This window comes from Hyla sarda, chromosome 1, assembly GCF_029499605.1.
Source record: "Hyla sarda isolate aHylSar1 chromosome 1, aHylSar1.hap1, whole genome shotgun sequence".
NCBI lineage: Eukaryota > Metazoa > Chordata > Amphibia > Anura > Hylidae > Hyla > Hyla sarda.
Window position 1 is genome coordinate 118,715,349 of NC_079189.1, and position 23,985 is coordinate 118,739,333.

The 23,985-nt window shown below is 42.5% G+C and overlaps 1 protein-coding gene across 1 annotated transcript in view; it reads left to right on the top strand.

The window, feature by feature from the left end:
• Positions 1 to 23,985, top strand: part of GPM6A (glycoprotein M6A) — a 182,711-nt gene that overhangs the window by 150,452 nt on the left and 8,274 nt on the right. The window contains exons 4-6 of the mRNA XM_056560682.1: positions 15,779 to 15,932; positions 20,092 to 20,168; positions 23,740 to 23,805. Of these exons, the coding sequence (XP_056416657.1) occupies positions 15,779 to 15,932; positions 20,092 to 20,168; positions 23,740 to 23,805 (297 nt within the window). The remainder of the gene's footprint in view (positions 1 to 15,778; positions 15,933 to 20,091; positions 20,169 to 23,739; positions 23,806 to 23,985) is intronic.

Genomic DNA, 23,985 nt, shown 5'->3' on the forward strand with positions numbered 1-23,985 from the left:
AGTGGCTGAATGACACAGCCTGGAGGTGGCAGCAACATGAGGAGAACATATGGTGACAGAATGAGGCAGCCTGGAGGTGGCATCAGCATGAGGAGAACATATGGTGGCAGTATGAGACAGCCTGGAGCTGGCATCAACATGAGGAGAACATATGGTGGCAGTATGAGACAGCCTGGAACTAGCATCAGCATGTTTAGAACATATGGTAACATAATGAGACAGCCTGGAGGTGGCATCAGCAGCATCAGGAGTCCTGAAAGTGACCGGGTGACAGAGTGGACGGTGGGTGGCAATACCAGTACCTGGTGATGAAGGTGGGTAAAAAAAAGGAGAACTTTGCATCAGATGTGAGGCATCAGGCAGATGGCAGGGTCAGAATAGTAGCTGAGGCAGGTAGACAGAAGAAAACAGTATCTTTCGTAAAAGTTTTAGTGTGCATAAATAAGTATTAAGGCTATGCATTACGCAAAACTTAACTTTTAATAATATTCTTAGGATAAAATATATGTACCCACATTTTTTATTTATTTAACAAAAGGAAAGAAGTGCACTAAACACCATGTGCCACCTTCACCACCAAGTATTGATGTGATGCAAAGACCTCTAAAAGGTGGAAGGGAACAACGTATGGTCCATTGTAACCGGTAGGTGTAAAAACTTCCCCTGTAAGGCCCTACTCTCGCACTATAAGGATAAAGCGCAACTGTCATGGAAATTATAATCCCCAGACTAATAACATGATAGCATAGATGATGATACGTGTAATGCAGCTGTACTTTTGGCTGCTGTTTATCACTCTTTATCAGCAGGAAAATAGTTTTATCATGGGGTCAGCAACAGTCGGGTAGGCGTGGCTGGGGATCGTAATGCCCCACCTCTGCCACGCCTATCCCCTGTAAGTGAGCGCTTGACCACTGTGTGATTGACACACAGGTCCCCACCCCCCGATGTCCATGATATGTGGGCCGGTGTGACTCCACTGAGCCTATACATATAATGGGCACCTTTATGTTATATGAAATACAGTGCTCGTACTCCTCTTCTTTCTTCTCATGGTGCCGGAGACACGCTGCTTCTGCTTTCACTATAGGCAGAGAGCTCGCTCCTGTTGTCTGCCGCCAGCTCAGTGCGCCTGCGCAGTGCTAGAGGCAAGGAGCGAGCTCACTGCCTATAGTGAAAGTAGAAGCAGCGCGTCTCCGGCACCATGAGAAGAAAGAAGAGGAGTACGGGCACTGTATTTCATGTAACATAAAGGTGCCCATTATATGTATAGGCTCAGTGGAGTCACGCCGGCCCGCACATCATGGACATCGGGGGGTGGGGACCTGTGTGTCAATCACACAGTGGTCCAGCGCTCACTTACAGGGGATAGGCGTGGCGGAGATGGGGCATTATGATCCCCAAGCCACGCCTACCCGACTGTTGCTGACCCCACGATAGAACTATTTTCCTGCTGATAAAGAGTGATAAACAGCAGCCAAAAGTACAGCTGCATTACATGTATCATCATCTATACTATCATGTTATTAGTCTGGGGGGGTATAATTTCCATGACAGTTGCACTTAAGTTTCCACTTGTTTTTTTTTCTGGCAGTTTTTGGAAAACTGCCAGTGCAGTTTTTGAGCCAAAGCCAGAAGTGTATTAAAAAAGAATGGGAAATATAATGGAAGGACTGATATTTCTCCTCCCTTATGGATCCACTTCTGAATTTGGCTCAAAAGCTGCAGTGGCAGTTTTCCAAAAACTGACAGAAAAAAAAACAAGTGGAAACTTAGCCTTAATTCCCTTCTTGGCAAGTGTTACTCACCCTAAAAAGGGCAGTCCCACACAGGAACCTCTCCCTATTTCCACCTGCAAACATTGTCATTTCCCAGGGTTTTTAGGTGGAAACAGGGATTGGTTCTTGTATGGGGCCGCCCTTTTTAAGATGAGTAACACTTTCCTCGAAAAGGTGCGGGGGAACAATGTATTGTCCATTGTAGCAGGTGGGGGTAAAAACTTCCCCTGTAAAGCCCTACTCTCCCTTCTTGGCAAGTTTTACTCGCCCTTAAAAGGGCATCTCCACATAGGAAACTCTCCCTATTTCCACCTAAAAACCCTGGGAAATGGCAGTGTTTGTAGGTGGAAATAGGGAGAGGTTCCTGTGGGGGGCCGCCCTTTTTAGGGCGAGTAACAATTGCCAAGAAGGGAATTATTAATGCGAGAGTAGGGCTTTACAGGGGATGTTTTTACCCCCACCTGTTACAATGGACCATACGTTGTTCCCTTCCACCTTTTAGAGGTCTTTGCATCACATCAATTCTTGGTGGTGTAGGTGGCACATGGTGTTTTTTGTACACCTTTCCTTTTGTTTGATTAAAAACATTTTTGGGTACCTATATTTTCTTAAAAGTAACGTTTTAGCTAATGCATATCCTCAATACTTGTTTGTGGTCTGATGCGGAGAAATTTCTGTAACTGGGGAGCAGCACCTTAAATATGTTTTGCACTATCCATATTTGTGAAGTGTTGGTGTGGCACCATAGTCAATCTACTCTGATGCATCAGGCATTTGTGGGTGGAAATCCTGGCTGATCCATGCCTGATTCATCTTCACAACGGTCAGTCTCTCCACATTTTTCGTGGACAGACGAGTTCTCCTTGGGGTTACTATGTCCCCCGCCTCACTAAACACCCGCTCTGATTGCACGTTACTGGCCTGGCAGGACAGCTTTCCCAGGACAAACTCTGCTACTTGCAGCCACAAATCAGCTTTGGCTGCCCAGAAATCCAGTGGATCTTCATAGTGTGTTGGCATGGTCATGTCAAGGTATGCCACCACCTGGTGGTTCAGGTCCTGCTCCAGGTCTTCTTGCTGCTGATGAGTTGCTTCACTATGCGGGTGAAAAAAGCTACTCATCAGTGACTGTAGACTCAGGCTGCTGCTGATGGAGCTGGTATGGCTTTTGCCACCAAACCCCTCCCCAGCAGTCATGGCAATGGAAGGTGAGTACAGAGGGCCCCCCGAGTCAGACCTGCGTGAGGACTGACGATGGCGCAGATAGGCATCAGCCAACTGACTACGTAGGATGTCTCTGTAGTAGGTCAGTTTGTCCTCGGTGGGTGTAAAAAAGGCCCCCGTTTTGTGCCGGTAGTGAGGGTCCAATAAGGTGGAGAGCCAGAAGTCATTCTGCTGCCAAATGGTGACAATTCGTCAGTCACTACACAAGCAAGTGAGCATGCATCGTGCCATTTGTACAAGGGACTCGGAGCGACTACCAGACTCCATCTCCACTGAAAAGGGAGGGACTGCAGCACCAGCAACTTGGACAGGAGCACATTCAGCTTCTGCGCCGTTGGATGAGTGGGCGCATACTGTTGTCTCTTGGACATGGCTTGTCCGATGGATTGCTGGCGAAATGACTGACTTGAAGTATGAGGGGCAGGAGCATCTGGAGCGACAGAAGATGGGTACGATACACAGCTCCCTTCCGCTGAGGCTATGGAGCTTTGGCTGACTGAAACGGGGAGCGGCGTGCCACTGGTTGATGCAGCAGGCTGGACCACTGCATCTGAGCCATGGTTCTCCCAGGCCGTTTTATGGTGACGCTACATATGTTAACGCAGGGCCATGGTGCCAACATTGGGACCCTGGCCACGCTTCACCTTCTGCCGACATATCTTGCACGTGGCCAGGTTAACATCCTCAGGATGCTTGATGAAAAACTGCCACACCGCCGAGTAGCTCATTTTACCCCCTACAGTCCGCACTGATTGACTGCCTCACGGGCAACCTGCAATCCTCTTCTCCTGATGATGATGAATCCCCTTCTGCACCCACCTCCCAAGTGCGATCGGCTTTATCATCATTGAGTTCTGTGTGCACGTCACTGATGTCCTCCTCAGGTTCCTCAACAGTGTCTGCTTCAGGAGCCTGAATGCTCGCAACACCACCTCCCACGCCACTCTCCTCATCAATACTACGGCGGATGTCTCCTCCCCTTCTTGGCTGGGCAGTAGCTGCTGACTGTCCTCTAGTATATTGTCCTCAGTAAATAGTGGAGCTGAACCCACAGCTTACAATACTTCTGTGGGGGAGGGAACAGCATAGGACAGATGCAATGGGAGGACAGGAATTGCTCCCGGGCCATGCCAACTGAGGGTTCTGTTTGAGGAACTCACTGACTGTTAACGGGAGCACAGGCCTCTCACTGCGACTCCTGCTGCCACTCGCTCCTAGTCTGCTGCGACCTCTACCTGCGCATGATAAATTTAGGCCTCTGCCACTCCTCTGTGCACTTCCTGGCACTTCTCTACCTGACATACTTGGTGCATATATCAATTCAGATCGGCGATATGCGGCGATTAGCTATCTGGTCATCAGAGACCCGATCAGCCCGGAAAATAGGGACGGAGATGTCAGAGATATCCCCGATCATCCTGAAAGATAGGAGCGAGGTGGCAGAGATGCCACCTCCTCCTATCAGTTGAAATCCCCGCTCTGTCGGGGAGAGCAAGGGGGAAGATGGCGCCGGGTACCGGAGAGTGTACGAGGAGGTCAAGGGACCGGCGGAAGGCAGTAAGGAGGTGGCGGCGGAGGCAGCAGTGGAGGCAGCAGTGAAGATCAGTGGTAGGTGATCTTAACTGGTGCCTTCTAGGAGTTGCCAAACTGCAACTCCCAGCATGCCCAGACAGCCAAAGGCTGTCTGGGCATGCTGGGAGTTGTAGTTTTACAACATCTGGAGGGCTACAGTTTGGAAACCACTATACAGTGGTGCCCAAGCTGTAGCCCTACAGATGTTGCAAAACTATAACTCCCAGCATGCCCAGACAGTCCAGGCATGCTGGGTGTTATAGTTCTGTAACATATGGCCCTTCAGATGGTCTGTCAGTGCATGCAGGGAGTTATAGTTTTGCAACAGCTGGAGGCACACAGGTTGGGAAACACCTAGTTAGCAAACAGACAATTTTTTCTAACCAGTGTACCTCCAGTTGTTGCAAAACTACAGCTCCCAGCATGCCCAGACAGCCGAAGGTGCATGTTGGGAGTTGTAATTATGCAACAACTGGAGGAGAACAGTTTGGAGACCACTGTGTAGTGGTGTCCAAACTGTAGCCCTCCAGATATTGCAAAACTACAACTCCAAGCATACTCAGACTGCCCAGGCATGCTGGAAGTTGTAGTCCGGCAACATGTGAAGGGCTACATGTTGACAAACTACAACTCCCAGCATGCCTGGACAGTCTCAGCATGCTGTGAGTTGTAGTTTTCAAACATCTGGAAGAGCAAAGTTTGGAGACCACTATACACTCCAGATGTTGCAAAACTACAACTCCCAAAATTCCAGACGGCCCAGGCATGCTGGGAGTTGTAGTTCGGCAACATGTAGCCCTTCAGATGTTGTTGGACTAAACTCCCAGCATACCTGGGCAGTCTGAGCATGCTTGGAGTTGTAGTTTTGCAACATCTGGAGCGCTACAGTTTGGAGACCACTACACAGTGGTCTCCATTTCTTCATCCATTCTTTACATCCAGATATGGAAATACCCCATATCTGGATGTAAAGTGCTCTGCGGGAAACTACAATGCTCAGAATAGAAGGAGCACCATTGGGCTTTTGGAGAGAGAATGTGTAATTGAAGGCCATGTGTGTTTACAAAGCCCCCATGGTCCCAGAACAGTGGACCCCCCCCCACATGTGACCCCATTTTGGAAACTGCACCCCTCATGGAATGTAACAAGAGGTGCAGCGAGCATTTACACCCCACAGGTGTCTGACAGATTTTTGGAACAGTTGTCCGTGAAAATGAAAAGTTTAATTTATCATTTGCACAGCCCACTGTTCCAAAGATCTGTCATACGCCAGTGGGATGTAAATGCTCACTGCACCCCTTAATTAAATTCTGTGAGGGGTGTAGTTTCCAAAATGGGGTCGCATGTGGAGGGGTCCTCTGTTCTGGCACCAGGAGGGGATTTGTAAAAGCACATGGTTCCCGACTTCCATTCCAAACAAATTATCTCTCCAAAAGCCCATTGACGCTCCTTCTCTTCTGAGCATTGAAGTTCACCAGCAGATCACTTTACATCCACATATGGGGTATTTCCATACTCAGAAGAAACAGGGTTAAACATTTTGGGAGGCTTTTTCTCCTATTATCCCTTGTGAAAATCAAAAATTTAGGGTAACACCAGCGTTTTAGTGAAAAAAAATCTAATTTTTCATTTTCATGTTCAACTTTACCAGAAATATGTCAAACACCTGTGCGGTGTAAAGGCTCATTGTAACCCTTGTTACATTCCTTGAGGGGTGTTGTTTCCCAAATAGTGTGCCATGTGGGGCTTTTTTTTTTTTTTTTCTGTTCTGGCACCATTTGGGCTTCCTAAATGCGACATGCCCCCCAAAAACCATTTCAGCAAAGCCAAATGTGACTCCTTCTCTTCTGAGCATTGTAGTGCACCTGCAGTGCTCTAGATGTCCACACATGGGGTATTTGCATATTCAGAAGAGATGGGGAGGGGTCCTATTACCCCTTCTAATACATTTGGGGAAAAACTTCATTTTAGTGAAAAAATGTTTTTATTTATACATCCAACTTTAACGAAAAGTTGTCAAACACTTGTGGGGTGTTAAGGCTCACTGGACCCCTTGTTACGTTCCTTGAGGGGTGTAGTTTCCAAAATAGTATGCCATGTGTTTTTTTTTTTTTTTTTGCTGTTCTGGCATTATAGGGGGCTTCCTAAATGCGACATGCCCCCCAAAACCATTTCAGCAATATTTGCTTTCCAAGAGCCAAATATGACTTCTTCTCTTCTGAGCATTGTAGATTGCCCTCAGTACGCTTGACGTCCACATATCGGGTTTTTCCATACTCAGAAGAAAAGGGGTTTCAAATGGGGGGGGGGGCATTTTCTCCTATTACCCCTTGTAAAAAATGTAAAATTTGGGGAAAACCCAACATTTTAGTGAAAAAAAAAAATTTCATTTACACATCCAACTTTATTGAAAAGTCATGAAACACCTGTAGGCTCACTGTACCCCTTGTTACCTTTCTTGAGGGGTGTAGTTTCCAAAATAGCATGCCATGTGTTTTTTTTTTTTTTTTTTACTATTCTGGCACCATAGGTGCCAGAACATGCCCCTCAAAAACCATTTCAGAAAAACTCACTTTTCAAAATACCATTGTCGTTCATTCCCTTCTGAGCCCTCTAGTGCACCCACAGAGTACTCAACATCCACATATTGGGTATTTCCTTACTTGAGAAAAATTGAGTTACACATTTTTGGGTTATTTCTCTCCCTTTACCCCTTGTAAAAATTCAAAAACTCGGTCTATAAGAACATGAGAGTATAATAAATGAAGATTTTGAATTTTCTCCTTCACATTGCTGCTATTTCTGTGAAACACCTAAAGGGTTAAAGGAGTAGTCCGGCGCACACTCTTCTCATTTTATCCTGTCTGGGCTGCAAAATAAAAGAAAACAAACTTTCTCTTACCTGCCAACGAGCCCCCGGAGCTTCAGTACACTCCGGTACAGGTGTTTGGTCCCCGGGCTGTATTCTTCTTACTTCCTGTTAGCCCAGCACGTCACATGGAGCTTCAGCCTATCACCAGCCGCAGCGATGTCCCGCCTCTGCCGGTGATAGGCTGAAGCTCCGTGTGACGTGCCGGGCTAACAGGAAGCAAGAAGAATACAGCCCGGGGACCGAACACCTGTACCGGAGTGTACCGGAGCTCCGGGGGCTCGTTGGCAGGTAAGAGAAAGTTTGTTTTCTTTTATTTTGCAGCCCGGAGGAGATACAATGAGAAAAGTGTGCGCCGGACAACTCCTTTAACACACTTTCTGAATGTCATTTTGAATACTTTGAGGGGTGCAGTTTTTATTATGGGGTCACTTATTAGGTATTTCTAATATGAAGGGTCATCAAATCCACTTCAAAACTGAACTGGTCCCTGAAAAATTCAGATTTTTTTTTAATTTGTGAGAAATTGGAAAATTGCTACTGAACTTTGAAGCCCTCTGTTGTCTTCCAAAAGTAAAAACATGTAAACTTTATGATGCAAACATAAAGTAGACACATTGTATATGTGAATAATATAATATTATATAATTATTATTGGCAATATATATATATATATATATATATATATATATATATTATTTGGCATGTCCATTTTCCTTATATCAGAGAGTTTCAAAGTTTAAAAAATGCAATATTTGCTAAATTTTCATGAAATTCGGATTTTTTTTTTTTTTTTACCAAGAAATGATGCAAGTATCAACAGAAATTTACAACTAACATAAAGTAGAATATGTCATGGAAAAACAATCTTGGAATCAGAATGAAAAGTAAAAGCATTTCAGAGTTATTAATGCTTAACGTGACAGTGGTTAGATGTGCAAAAAAATGCTTGGGTCCTTAAAGGGGTACTCCGCCCCTAGACATCTTATCCCATATCCAAAGGATAGGGGATAAGATGTCAGATCACCGTGGTCCCGCTGCTGGGGAGCCCTGGGACCCCCGCTGCGGCACTGCGCTATCATTACAGCACAGAGCGAGTTCGCTCTGCACGTAATGACGTGCAATACAGGGGTCGGAGCATCGTTAAGTCATGGCTCCGCCCCTCGTGACATCACGGCCCGCCCCTCGTGATGTCACGGCCCGCCCCTTTCAATACAAGTCTATGGGAGGGGGCGTGGCAGTCATGACTACCACGCCCCCTCCCATAGACTTGCATTGAGGGGACAGGCCGTGATGTCACGAGGGGCGGAGCCATGACGTCACGCTGCTCCGTTCCCCGTATCGCCCGTCATTACGCACAGAGCAAACTCGCTCTGTGCTGTAATGATAGCGGGGTGCCGCAGCGGGGATCCCGGGGGTTCCCCAGCAGCGGGACCGCGGCGATCTGACATCTTTAAGATGTCTAGGGGCGGAGTACCCCTTTAAGGTGAAAATGGGCTGAGTCCTTAAGGGGTTAAAACATTGAAAGTTGATTTTGTTTTTAATTAAGAGACAGGACAACCAAAATACTTTTGAAGGTATGTTGTGTACTGGTAGATTGAGAATATAAGCTAAAGCAATGTAGATGATACATTGTCTGCACTGTATGTAGTTATTGTGTATACAGTCTTGTCATTTACCAGCATAAATGTTTTGTGAAAATGATTATTTACATAATAGATTCATAGAGACTCTGGTATAGAGTCAAGCAGCTCATGTGGGTTAATGTGACTGAAGAGTTCTTCACTAATAAAGTGTGAAGGGTTTTTATTAACACTATGGTGATTGGTGCCAAGTACTGTCAGCCGATAGGCAGCAGATTCCAATTAGCAGGAGGACAGATGGAACACAGGAAATAACCCTTATAGAATCCATTTGGCTTCTATACTCTGTGTGATAACACTTGATTTGTGCACCAGTCTGCAGACTACTGTAGAGAGTGACTCTGTGACAAATATAACGACATTTCCTGACTAACCAGTTATACTGAGATTAGACCTAGAACACTTACAAAGGTTAGTAGTGTAAAACATATTTGTACATTACTTTGATCAGTAGAAAGGTGTAAGGAAGATATTTTATGGATACGTTCTTTGGGTACAAATAGCTTTTTAATTTTTCAGCAGTGGCTTTGTGGTGCCAGAATTATGTTTCTAACTTATAGTCACTGAATACCACTCATTAACCTATAAAATGAAATGCTGTACTTTAACAGAACATATAGGGGCTACCCCATCTCCTTACTTCAAGCTTTTCTGGGCTTCTCCGGCCTGTTTGTAGTGGCCCGCGCTGGTCAGAAAAGGGAAAAGCAGCCAAAGCTGGGAAGTTAAGCAATTTGCACAACTTCCATTGACTTTAATGTGAGTTATTTTCAATATTCATGCCATGTCTGTTTCTTCCTGTAGACTGTACTTAAAACATAAGAATAGTTCTTACCCTAAACAAGGCTATTGAACCACTTAACCCCTTATGGACTCAGCGTTTTTCAGTTTTTGCATTTTAGTTTTTTCCTCCTTACATTTTAAAAATCATAACCCTTTCAATTTTCCACCTAAAAATCCATATTATGGCTTATTTTTTGCACCACCAATTCTACTTTGCATTAACATTAGTCATTTTACCCAAAATTGCACGGTGAAAATCATTGTGCGACAAAATTGAAGAAAAAAAACGCCATTTTGTATCTTTTGGGGGCTTCCGTTTCTACGCAGTGCATTTTTCGGTAAAAATTACACCTTATCTTTATTCTGTAGGTCCATATGGTTAAAATTATACCCTACTTATGTAGGTTTGATTTTGTCGTATTTCCAGAAAAAATCATAACTACATGCAGGAAAATGTATACATTTAAAAATGCCCTCTTCTGACCCCTATAACTTTTTTTATTTTTCCACTTATGGGGCGGTTTGAGGGCTAATTTTTTGCACCATAATCTGAAGATTTTATCGGTAACATTTTTGTTTAATTAACAATATATTTTTTATAGTTCGGACACTTACGCACGGGGCGATACCACATGTTTATTTTTATTTTTGTTTTGTTTTTACGGGAAAAGGGGGGATTCTAACTAGGGAAGGGGTTAAAATCACATATATTAACACTTTTTTTTCATAGGGGGCTATAACATTGCACACACTGATCTTTTACACTGATCACTGACATGTATTGCTGATCAGACACCGAGGAGGCAGGTAGGGATCTTCCCGGTGTCCTGTAAGCTGTTCGGGATGCCGCAATTTCAGTAGCCCGACTGAGCTGCCAGGATACTTTCAGATTCACTTCAGACGCGGTGGTCAACTTTGATCGCGTCTGAAGGGTTAATACAGTGCATCACAACGATCAGTGATGTCCTGTATTAGCCGTGGGTCCCGGCCGTTGATGGCAGCCGGGACCGACCCCATATGACCCTGCGTTATATTGCGGGAGCTGGCGCAGGACGTAAATATGCATCCTGCATCATTAAGGCGTTAAGGACTCAGCCCATTTGGGCCTTAAGGACTTTATTTTTATGTTTTCGTTTTTTTCCTCCTTGCCTTCTAAAAATCATAACTCTTTTATATTTTCATCCACAGACTAGTATGAGGGCTTGTTTTTTGCGCGACCAGTTGTCCTTTGTAATTACATCACTCACTTTACCATAAAATGTATGGCGCAACCAAAAAAATACTATTTGTGTGGTGACATTGATAAGAAAACTGCAATTTTGCTAATTTTGGAAGGTTTTGTTTTCATGCTGTAATTTTTACGGTAAAACAAACCTGTTTTCTGTATTCTGTGGGTCAATATGATTAAAATGATACCCATGATTACATACTTTTCTATTACTATACCGCTTAAAAAAAATTGCTAACTTTTTAACCAAATTAGTGCGTTTCAAATCCCTCTATTTTGCTGATTTATAACTTTTTCATTTTTTGGTATAAGCGGCGGTATGAGGGCTAATTTTTGGGAGCCGTGATCTGTAATTTTTTTATGATACCACATTTGCATATATTTGGAATAAAATGTTATAAAAACGCAGCAACTTTGGACTTTTTTTTCATGCCGTTCACCGTATGGGATAATTCACATTATATTTTAATAGTTCGGATATTTACGCATGCGACAATGTTTACCAAATATTTTTATTTAAAAAATGTTTTACACTTTTTGGGGGTAAAATGGGGAAAACTGGACAATTTACATTTTTATTGGGGGAGGGGATTTTTCAAATTTATTTTTTACTTTTATTTTGCTAATACAGTTCAGTGTAATGCATAGAGCATATCATTGATCATTGTTCTCGATCTCAGACCAGAGCAGAAGACCCGTGGAAGGCAGCGGAGGCAGGTGAGGGGACCTCCGTCTGCCGTTCTGGATGATTGAATGACCGCATCTGTATTGATCACGGCATCTGAGGGGTTAATGGCGGACATCTGCGTGATCGCGGATGTCAGCCATTACTGGCAAGTCCCTGGCTGCTATCAGCAGCCGGGACCTGCCGCGCATAACCCGAGCATCGCTCCAATGCTCGCGGTTATGTATAGGACATAAATGTATGTCCTGGTGTGTTAAGTCCCACCTTACCAGGACGCATATTAAGTGGTTAAGGAAATGTGTAATAATCTAATTTTAGTTTCATTTTTTTAATTGTAAGGATGTCCAGGAGAAAATATTATTCATTACATCTTGTAGCAATTTTCGACAAGCATTATCGACCACAAGATAAAGCTACGGGCAACATGCCGCCTCCATGCAGTTTTATGGCAGAGCCGGAGATTGCCGAAAGCAACGCTCCGTCTCTCCCATAGAGCTGCATGGAGGGGGGGGGGGGTGTTGACCGCCACTTTGTGCGGTGGTCAAAAATGCTCGTTTCATGCAGGGAGCCGGGCAGCGTTCAGGAGATCGCGGGGGGGGGGGGGGCCCAGCGGTCAGAACCCTGCGATCTAACACTTATCCCCTATCCTTAGAATAGGGGATAAGTTGTTACATTCCGGAGTTATCCTTTAAAGAAGGAATCTGATTGGTTGCTATGAGTAACTGCAAAACTTCCTCTACACAGGTTTTCATTAATCTCCCCCTTTGTTTTTCACACTACTAAAACATGTTTGAAATTAACTGGTTAATGACCAAGGACGTGTATACACGTCCTTGTGCTGTTAACGAGGTATGATGCGGGCTTCTGACTCAAGCCCGCACCATACCGGCGGCCCTCAGCTGATTCTGGTAGCTGAGGGCCGACGTTAATAGCCAACATGCGGCGATCACCGCGGCCAGCTATTAACCCTTTAGATTGCCGCTGTCAATGCTGAGAGTGGCGTCTAAAGAACCCTGTAAACACTCCCTGGTGTAAAAAAGTTTAACCCCTTAAGGACACATGACGTACTGGAACGTCATGTGTCCGCTCCCGATTTATAACGCGGGGCCACGGCGGGTCGGGCCCGGCCTCTAACAACGGCTGGGACCCGTGGCTAATAGCGCGCGGCATTGATCACGGTGCCGTGTGCTATTAACCCTTTAGACGTGGCGTTCAAAGTTGAACGCTGTGTCTAAAGTGAAAGTTAAACCATGCCGGTTAGCTCAGTGGGCTGTTCGGGATAGCCGCAGTGAAATCGGGGCATCCTGAACAGCTTACAGGACAGCAGGAGGGTCCCTACCTGCCTCCTTGCTGTCCGATCGCGGAATGACTGCTCAGTGCCTGAGATCCAGGCATGAGCAGTCAAGCGGCAGAATCATTGATCACTGGTTTCCTATGAGAAACCAGTGATCAATGTAAAAGATCAGTGTGTGCAGTGTTATAGGTCCCTATGGGAGCTATAACACTGCAAAAAGAAAAGTGAAAAAAAAAGTGAATAAAGATCATTTAACTCCTCCCTATAAAAAGTTTGAATCACTCCCCCCCTTTTTCCCATAAAAAAACACAGTGTAAATAAAAATAAAATTAAACATATATGGTATCACCGTGTGCGGAAATGTCCGAACTATAAAAATATATCGTTAATTAAACCGCATGGTCAATGGCGTATGCGCAAAAAAATTCCAAAGTCCAAAATAGTGCAATTTTGGTCACTTTTTATATCATGAAAATGTTTTTAAAAAGCGATCAATAAGTCCTATCAATGCAAAAATGGTACCTTTAAAAACTTCAGATCACAGCGCAAAAAATTAGCCCTCATACCGCCCCATAGGTGGAAAATAAAAAAGTTCTAGGGGTCAGAAAATGACAATTTTAAACGTATTAATTTTCCTGCATGAAGTTATGATTTTTTCCAGAAGTCCGACAAAATCAAACCTATATAAGTAGGGTATCATTTTAATCGCATGAACCTACAGAATAAAGATAAGGTGTAATTTTTACCGAAAAATTTACTACGTAGAAACGGAAGCCCCCAAAAGTTACAAAGCTGCGTTTTTTTTTTTCAATTTTTTCGCACAATGATTTTTTTTTCCATTTCATCATAGATTTTTGGGCAAAATGACTGATGTCATTACAAAGTAGAATTGGTGGCGCAAAAAATAAGCAATCATATGGATTTTTAGGTGCAAAATTGAAAGAGTTATGATTTTTTAAAGGCAAGGAGAAAAAAACGAAAAAGCAAAAACGGAAAAAAAAACGGTCCTTAGGGGGTTAATAAAAGTAAAAAAAAAAAAAAATACACATTAACCCCTTCCTTATTAAAAGTTTAAAACACCCCCTTTTCCCAAATTCCATATAAAAAAAATTTAAACATAATAAACATACCGTATTTTTCGCCGTATAAGACGCACTTTTTCTTCCCCAAAACAGGGGGGGGGGAAGTTGGTGCGTATTATACGGAAAATACACATTAACACCTGCCCTATCGCAGTGGTCCATGTGGCCATCAACGGCCGGGACCCACGGCTAATACAGGACATCACCAATCGCGGTGATGCCCTGTATTAACCCTTCAGATTCGGCGATCAAAGCTGACCGCCGCGTCTGAAGCGAAAGTGACACTAACCCGACTCAGTCGGGCTGTTCAGGACAGCCGCTGCGAAATCACGACATCCCGAACAGCTTACAGGACACCGGGAGGGACCTTACCTGCCTCCTCGGTGTCTGGTCCATGCCGGGATCCCATGCATGGCCGGTGCTCTCCTTCGTCGCCATCACGTCGTCGCACACGCCGTCCCGTCATCCAATAGGTGCGGCGTGCATAGGGGCGTGCGTAGCGCCGACGGAGGGCAAGGATACCCGGGAGCAGAGATGTTCCGGAGCGACGGGGACACCCCGGGGACGCGGTGACAGCGATGAAGGGCAACATCCAGGGCAGCGGTGATGGGTCCGGATCGGCGGGGACACGTGAGTATTACCTCCTATACCAGTGGTCTTCAACCTGCGGACCTCCAGATGTTGCAAAACTACAACTCCTGGCATGCCTGGACAGCCAACAGATATCCCGGCATGCTTGGAGTTGTAGTTTTGAAACATCTGGAGGTCTGCAGGTTGAAGGTTCGGAATCTTTTTTTTCTACATTTTCATCCTTTTAAATTGGGTGCATCTTATATGCCAGAGCGTCTTATATGGCGAAAAATACGGTATGTGGTATCGCTGCATGGATAAATGTCCAAACTATAAAAATTTTACATTAATTAAACCACTCGGTCAATGGCATATAAATAAAAAAAATCCAAAGTTCTAAATTGCATATTTTTGGTAATTTTGTATACCCTAAAAACATTGTATAAAAATGTATCAAAAGTCTCATCAAAACAAAAATGGTACTGATAAAAACTTCAGATCACGGCACAAAAATCGAGGCCTCATACATCCCCATATGTGGAAAAATAAAAATGTTATAGGGGTCAGAATATGACCATTTTAAACATACTAATTTTGGTGCATGTAGTTATATTTTTTTTAAAGTAGTGAAGTAAAGTAAAACTTATATAAATTAGGTATCCTTGCGACCGTATGGACCTACAGAATAAATAAAAGGTGTCATTTTCAACAAAAAGTGCCCTGCTTAGAATCGGAAGCCCCAAAATTACAAAATTGAATTTTTTGTTAATTATGCCCCACAAATATATTTTTTCTGCTTTCTCCGTAAATTTTGTGGTGAAATGATTGATGTCATTACAAAGTAAAATTGGTGGCGCATAAAAAATCCATCATATGGGTCTGTAGGTAGAAAATTGAAAGCATTATGATTTTTAGAAGGTGAGGAGGAAAAGACTAAAGTGCAAAAATGAAAAAACCTGTAGTCCTTAAGGGGTTAAAGTTGTGAAATGGATAATTGTGTGTTTTTATTGCTATATGTGCAAGCTATGTTAATGTTTTTTTTTTATATTTTAGTTCATTATGCTGACATACCTCTTCATGCTGGCCTGGCTTGGTGTCACAGCCTTTACCTCCCTACCAGTCTACATGTACTTCAATATTTGGACCGTTTGCAGAAATGCTACATTACAAAATGAAGCTAACTTTTGTTTGGATCTTCGTCAGTTTGGTAAGTGACTCTATTCTATTTTTTTTATATCTATTCTAGTGTGCAACAACAACATTATAAGCAAAACAGAGAAAAGAGTATGAAAGATATGGGAAGCAGGGTCAGGTTGTAACCCTAATGATTTCTAGCATTTTGTTGTTTTTGGTTTCTATTTTATCATAGCCTGTACTGCTATTGTTGTTGTAGAAAGAAAAAGGAAGCCCATTGGAATCCTGAAGGATCCACTATAAATCAATGGGATCTGTCAGGATTTGTTATAATCCATTTTGTAATGCACTCCTCAAAACTTAAAGGGGTATTCCTGGATTTTTTTTTTGACTATGCTACAGTGGCTGTAAAGTTAATGTAGTTCATAATATAGTGTCTGTACCTGTGTGTGGCGGTTTTCTCGCAACTCTTCTGTGATTTTTGCCCCAATATTTATTTTTAACAGAATCCAAAATTACTCGGTTCTCAGGTTTTCCCAGGTTGCAGTGCGTGGAGACATGACATCACTAGTCAGGTGATGACAGGGAGCCTGTCTGCTTCAATGGGTGGAGCGACCGCTGACTGGGAGAGAGATCATTTTGAAACAGCTGTAGGCACCCTGGTTAGAAAACACTGGTCTTTTGAATGGAATGCAACTCATTTGTGTTTCAATGGGTGGGGTGGCTGATGTGTGGGAGGGAGGAAAGTGACCTCAAACTTACAAACAAGGAACTATGGGATGTGTAGTTTGAGAATGAAATCCAACAGGAAATACCCAGTTCACAAAAGATAGCCTTAGCTTTATGGTAATCTCACAACAGCCATTTAGCCCCAAGAAAAACACAGATCCTTCCTAAGCATGTCTATTACTGTCTGGCAGGTATGTTCTAAAATCACCTTATGGTGGATAACCTCTTTAAAGCTCTGCATTTAGGCACCATTATTTAGTCTTATTTTGTTATATTATTAAACCGGACATGTCAGCAGGTGTTTAAGGTATCAACTAGGGCATAACTCAATAGGGCTTGTGACCCCGAATCTGTACATGCCTATCATTATTTAATTGACCCTTTCAGCACAGAGATATTAAAGTTTAAAAAGATATGCATATGAGGCTGTGGAGCCCAATGGGTCTACCACTTGATTGCCAGAGTTCAACACAGTTAAGCCCCTTCACCAGTTAGTTACTTCCCGCTGTGCACTGGCCAAATCCTTTTTTTTTCATACCTGAAGGGAGTGACTAATTAGTGAAGGGGCCAAACTGTGTTGGGCTCTAGCAGCCAAGGGGAACACTGTGTGCTCCGAAGCCTAAATTGCATATCTTTTTAACCCCTTAAGGACTCTTTTTCCATTTTCATTTTTTCCTCATTACCTTCTAAAAATCATAACACTTTCAATTTTGCACCTAAAAATCCATATGATGGCTTGTTTTTTGCGCCACCAATTCTACTTTGCAGTGACATTAGTCATTTTACCCAAAAATCCACGGCAAAACGAGAAAAAATAATAATTGTGCGACAAAATTGAAGAAAAAAAAAGAAAAAACAGAATTTTTGTCACTACGAATATATATATATATGAATATATATATATATATATTCACATATATATATATATATATATATTCGTAGTGACAAAAATTCAGTTTTTTGTTTTTTTTTCACATGCGAAATCGTGAACAAACATAGCAAATATGCGAATTTCGCGAACATAGGACGAATAATCATCAATATATTCACAAAATATCGCAAATTCGAATATGGCCCCTGCTGCTCATCACTAACTGACAGCAGAATCACTTAATATGCTAACTTACTTTTCTGAGTAATGGGGACGGTCTCTAACCTCTTTGAGCAATGATTACCCTGACCGCGCCAGCCAATAGTGCTGCCCTCTTCCAAAATATATCTAAACTTCCTGGTGTAGCTACTATGCGGCATGTGCGCTCTGTATGTAAACCTGCAGTCACGTTGGTATGTCTCACAAGCCATGTAGATACTGTATGCTGAAGGAGGAGGGAATAGTTATAAAGGAGAATATATTATCAGCAAGAGCTAGCAGGATAATCATTGCTCATAGAAGCTGGAGAGCACCCTGTTTGCAAAGTTGATTAACATATTCTGATTAATACAGATTACAAAGGAATGGAGCAGTAGATTCTTACCAGATGCAAATTGTTATGCTTAAAATATAAAGGGATGGTCCATTAAATAATTTTACTTAACCAATGTGCCCATATTGCATAGCAAAAGCTTCTATCCCCCCCCCCCCTCTGTTATTGGCAGCAGGTCACCACTGCACTTCACAGAGCTGCAGACACTACATCACATTGCCTCTCAGCCAATCACTGACTGGGTGGGGAGGTCACTCAGGCCAGTTATTGGCTGATTGGCAATGTTATGTGGCATCAGAAGTCCTGGGAAGAGGTGCAGCGTCTGAGATGGGGCACCGATGCTGGAAGCTACGACAGAGCATGAGCGGTGAATAGAAGATTTTTATCTTTTAGCATGCAGCCTGGGCGCATTGGTTAAATAAACATTTTCAGTGCATAACACCTTTACAACTAACTTATAACAAAATGTTGACCTATTTCAGTTACAGAAATTTATGCCACAAAGTCTGTAAAGAATCTCATGTTAGAACACATTCTAAGCCTATAAGCATATTGGGGGCAATTTATCAAATGTTGGTTGCTTGATTTATTTTTCAGAAGCCATTAAATTAATTTAATTAAAAGTGAAAGATCCAATCTGATTGGGCAACTATTGCTAAGGGCAACTGCTCCATTTTTCTGCTATACAGGTTTTGATACATTTCCCCCATTGTGTTTTGTGTGTCATTTTTACAGCTCAAACATAAGTTTTTTACATGCAAAAAAAAGTCTACAAGTGTCTAACTTTCTTATTGTCAGTTGCACTTTTTGTGGTGTAAACTATGACCGTTTTTTTTGTCTCAAACTATGGATTTTTCAGTTGGGTAGTATACGTGACAAATGATGTGCCAGAATAAATGATAAAATATGACTCTATTTTGGCATCTAAATTGCATAGCTATCTGTTACAAAAGTACTCACCACTTTTCATTTGTACGTTCTCTTCCACGGTTCAGGTCATGCACTGTATGTGGTTCTTCTTTTCTGGCACTTCAGTCCATTGTCTTATGATAAGGGCAGAGCCATATTTCTTTCCTCGAGTGTTGACTGCAGTTGTCTTTGCTGATTTAGTTTTGAGGTCAGGAGTTCCTAGGAACGTTATTATAACTCCTTTTGTTCATTTCAGATATAGATGGATTTTATTACTAACAGATGATTACACATACTTGTAAGAGATATATTTTTATAGCAAGGCACACGGCACCACAGTATATCACAGCAGGGTAGAAAGGATTATAATTGTCAAATGCATCATTGGGGAATAAGAAAAATATTTTATGTATTTTGCCATCTGATGGTATACTTATGATATGATACTTCGAAAGAGAATGTCACAAAAGAATGAGCCCTCTTTTTTTGTTGAAGCCTGTTCTCTAATGAAATAAGAACACTTACATCTTCTAAGGGTGCCAGCAATTGATGTCAGGGGGCTTGGCTATTTCTTGTCTTTCCTGACAAGCCAGCCCCCTGATGAAGTGTGCAGTCCATCCGTACGTCCTAACGAACTGTTATCACGTGATCTTGGCCATCTGCAGAATGCGGGACGCAGTGAACGCGGCACGTCGGGACATACAGAGGAATGCACTGAAGAGTTTTATTCCGATGACACTTTTTTTTTCAATGATGTGTGTTACCAACTTTACTACATTGAGTTAGGGCAATTTTAACCAAGAAGTTTCCCAAATTTCCCATTACAAATCCTGCCCATGTGAACCTTCTTGACCAATACGGTGCACCAAAAGAATTCACTACAGGCATCCATGGAGTCTTAGGGGTAATGACATACAAGCAAATAAGACTCTCTGTGGCTCTTACTGATCTAGAGCCCATTATCAGTGGCTGCCTATATTATTTACAACTAATGTCAAACTCTGGTTATACTGGTTGACATTTTAGAGGTTTGTTTTATGGGTCCAAATGTAAATGGTTATGTTTAGTGAGACATCTTCATTTTTCACTTGATAGTGTTCAAGCTTTGCGTCTATCAGTATTATATTTGTTTTTTAAGATTTTTTTTAACAATGTTTATTTTTTTTTTAGGAATTGTTACTATTAGTGAAGAAAGGAAATTATGTACCCCATCTGAAGCTTTCCTGAGGATGTGTGAATCTACTGATGTGAGTTTTATGAACCTGCACACATGAATCTAAATAGTGAGCATTAGCATACCAAGGTACTGTTTACAAACACTGGCTTAATAATGGAGGAAAGTGAAAGGTAGGATTTATCATAGTAATGGATCCTAGCTCCTCTCAAATTTGCTGGAATAAGTTAAGATCTACAATTTAGTGGGTTCATCTACTAACACACAGTGGCCCTGAATTACTAAGAGTGTTGTTTTTTTTTTTTTTAAGGTATTTTGTTTCAGACTTTGCATGATTCCACTTTATTTACCATTGAGACACACAGGTCAGGAAGGTTCTGACCATCTTTTTCTAGGTAGGAATTTTCAGCCATATATTCAGAGGAATTTGTGTAAATTTGTGTGAAAATATTTTATTTAGATAATAAAATGTAAACAACAGTGGTATTTACCATATAAAATAGTTTAAAATATGACCAGTGGTACACAGGGCCCTTGTGTGCCTCTAAGGTCAAAATGTAATATAAAATAAATCAGTACATACTTTAAATTAATAGATATGCATATAAAATGTTCAGGATCACCATATATCGAGTAAAATTAATCCCGCAATAGATACAAATTGGCTACAAGTGTAGCCTCCAAAGGAAGATCGCTTTGTCTTCTAATATTAAATCGCTGTATGATTTTTATTTCATATTCTGTATTTTCTCAGACATCGTGGGTATAGGTGTCAGCTGGGCGTCTCAGGTCTATTTGGTGATTGGTGTGACAAGAGCCTCTCCAATTTTGCACATCAATTGTAAATAGGTTGGGTTGTGAGAACATGTCCCTTTTTCAGGTGACCACAACCCTTTTCTGAATGACCATGCCCCTTTTCCAGGTTTGTCGGGTTTGCAGGTTTATTTTGGCACAATGCATCACGAATTCTGGTTCACAAACCGACTAAAGCAGGTTAGGTTCACAATAGTATTTTAGGGCCAGAATCTCTCATGTAGTAGCTCCCAGTTCATTTTAATCACACACATGTTTACTATTCCCTGATTCATCAATCAAAACTAAACCAGGTTTAAGAATTCTAGTCAATGCTGACTGAGCTATGTTCACACTGTGCTTTTTTGTTGCATTATTAACATGCATTGGTATACTCATTGAGAGACAAGAGAGTGCACCAACCGAAACAGAAAACACTTGTTAAAAATGCACCAAAAATGCAACCTAACCGATTGCCTGGACCTTAAAAGGCACCGACTTACAAAAAAGATTTTATGTAGTGTTTGAGCCATTACACATAAAAATAAGTTAGGAAATTAATAATTATATTAATATTACCATTGATCTTTTTTTCTGGAATTATGCTATTACATACTAAAAGATGAAATAGTGTACCACTTATGAAACAAAGTAACCATAGATGTGGATGTTTCATATATGTCTATAGAGGTTCTTCTTATTAGGTGATAAGTGACCCCACTTAACCATCCCTCAAATGGCACTTTTCAGAGTTGTTGACTCAATTGGTGGTGCAGTGCCAATGGTGAGAGCATCCACTACAATGCCACCTGACAGAGCAATATGATAAGCAGTGTAATACTCTCAGAGTGCAACCCATCTGTCAAACTACCACTGGCTTTTTCATTATTGACATCTTTCAAATGCCCATATCTAAAGTGCAATATAACACCACATTGTTTTTAGGTCCTTTATTATATCTTCATAGCAGTCAATCTTATATTTTTATAAAACGATTTTGCAGATATAGAGCTCCAACAGACATATACAAAACATAGGATTACACATGTAAAGAACATACTGTATTCTGTTAATTTACACATTTTAATCAGTAATAAGGCTGTATGCAATAAACTTCTAAACTCCTTCTAGTGAGGGCTACAGGCATCCAGTATTTTATCATTTAGTTCAGGGGTCTCAAATTCAAATTATATGGGGGCCACTGGAGGTAGTGGCTGGGTGAGGCTGGGCCGCATACACACCTCACATATAATGCCCCCATCATGCGCCCCTCACATTTAATGCCCCCATCATCATCCATTAGCAACAGCCCCACCAGCAGTAGCGCCCCCATCATCCACCTGCAACACCCCCCACCAGCAGTAGCACCCCCATCATCCACCAGCAACACCCCCCTACCCCATTCCCCCTACCCCCTGTGGTAATAGCATGAGCTGACGGATGATGGGGGGTGCTACTGCTGGGGGGGGGGGGGGTAAGCATTAGGTAGGCAGCAGTTTCCCCACATTAGGAAGGCAGCAGCTTCCCCACATTAGGTAGCCGTAGCACAGTTTCCCCACATTAGGTAGCTCTAGCATAGATTCCCCACATTAGGTAGCACAGCACAGTTTCCCCACATTAGGTAGCCTTAGAATAGATTCTACACATTAGGTAGCATAGCACAGTTTCCCCACATTAGGTAGCACAGCACAGTTTCCCCACACTAGGTAGCGCAGCACAGTTTCCCCAAATTAGGTAGCACAGCACAGTTTCCCCACATTAGGTAGCCTTAGCACAGATTCCCTACATTAGGTAGTGCAGCACACATTAGGTAGTGCAGGACAGATTCCCCACATTAGTTAGCACAGCACAGTTTCCCCACATTAGGTAGCGCAGCACACTTTCACCACATTAGGTAACGAAGGAGAGTTTCCCCACATTAGGCAGCGTAGCACAGTTTCCCCACATTAGGTAGCCTTAGCACAGATTCCCCCACATTAGGTAGCCTTAGCACAGTTTCCCCACATTAGATAGCCTTACCACAGTTTCCCCACATTAGGTAGCATTAGCACAGATTCCCCACATTAGGTAGCCATAGCACAGATTCCCCACCTGGACTGTTACTTAAATCTACCTGCGGGGACTTCCTGGTGGAGGTGCACGCTATAAGTGACATCATCGCATGCGCTGCGCAATACGTCAGCATCTCTGTGTGGCACTTGCGATGATGTCCCTCACTGCGTGCACCTTTGCCAGGAAGTCCCCGCAGGCAGATGTAAGTAGCAGTTTAGTGATTGGGCAAGACTGGTTGCCCCATCATATGTGCACCAGGTCCCATGTAACAGTGTTTGCCGACGTGTGTGAAGTCTTCTGGCACTTAGCCCTGCTTGCCCGAAGCAGGGCTAAATGCCTAAAGAAATCACCTGCCCGGAGCCCAAAACTGCATGTCCCGGGCGTCGGGCGATACAAATTCCAGATCCCTGGTTTGGGCCATAAAATTTTGTTCGGAGTTTGAGACCCCTGATTTAGTTCTTTTGTTACTGCAGGGCTTTTGAAACTCTGTAGCAGTAAATAATTGATGTGGCCACAATAAGGATGGGTGACATTTATCAAAACCTGTCCAGAGAAAAAGTTGCTGAGTTTCCCATAGCAACCAATCAAATCGTTTCTTTCCTTTTCCAGAGGCCTTTTCAAAAATGAAAGAAGAGATCTGATTGGTTGCTATGGGCAACTCAGCAACTTTTACTCTAGGCAGGTTTTGATAAATCTTCCACGATGTATTCAAGTGTGGAGAATCACTGTAAATCGTATCTGTTGCATTACCTGTGCATGTAATTGGTAATTTTACTTTTTTTTTCTGTGTTTTTTCACAGCTGAACATGACTTTCCATCTTTTCATTGTTGCCTTGGCTGGAGCAGGAGCTGCAGTTATTGCTATGGTAGGTTGTTGATCTAATGCCACTCCATGTATGCTTTTCAGAGTCTCGTGAAAACACAAAGAAAGAACATACAAACGATGTGCAGATGCCATTCATAACATATAAGTGCAATGCAGCAGAGCTAACTGCTGAGCTATTGTGAAGCTATCATGCTACAGTAAAAATGCATAGCTTAGTTTT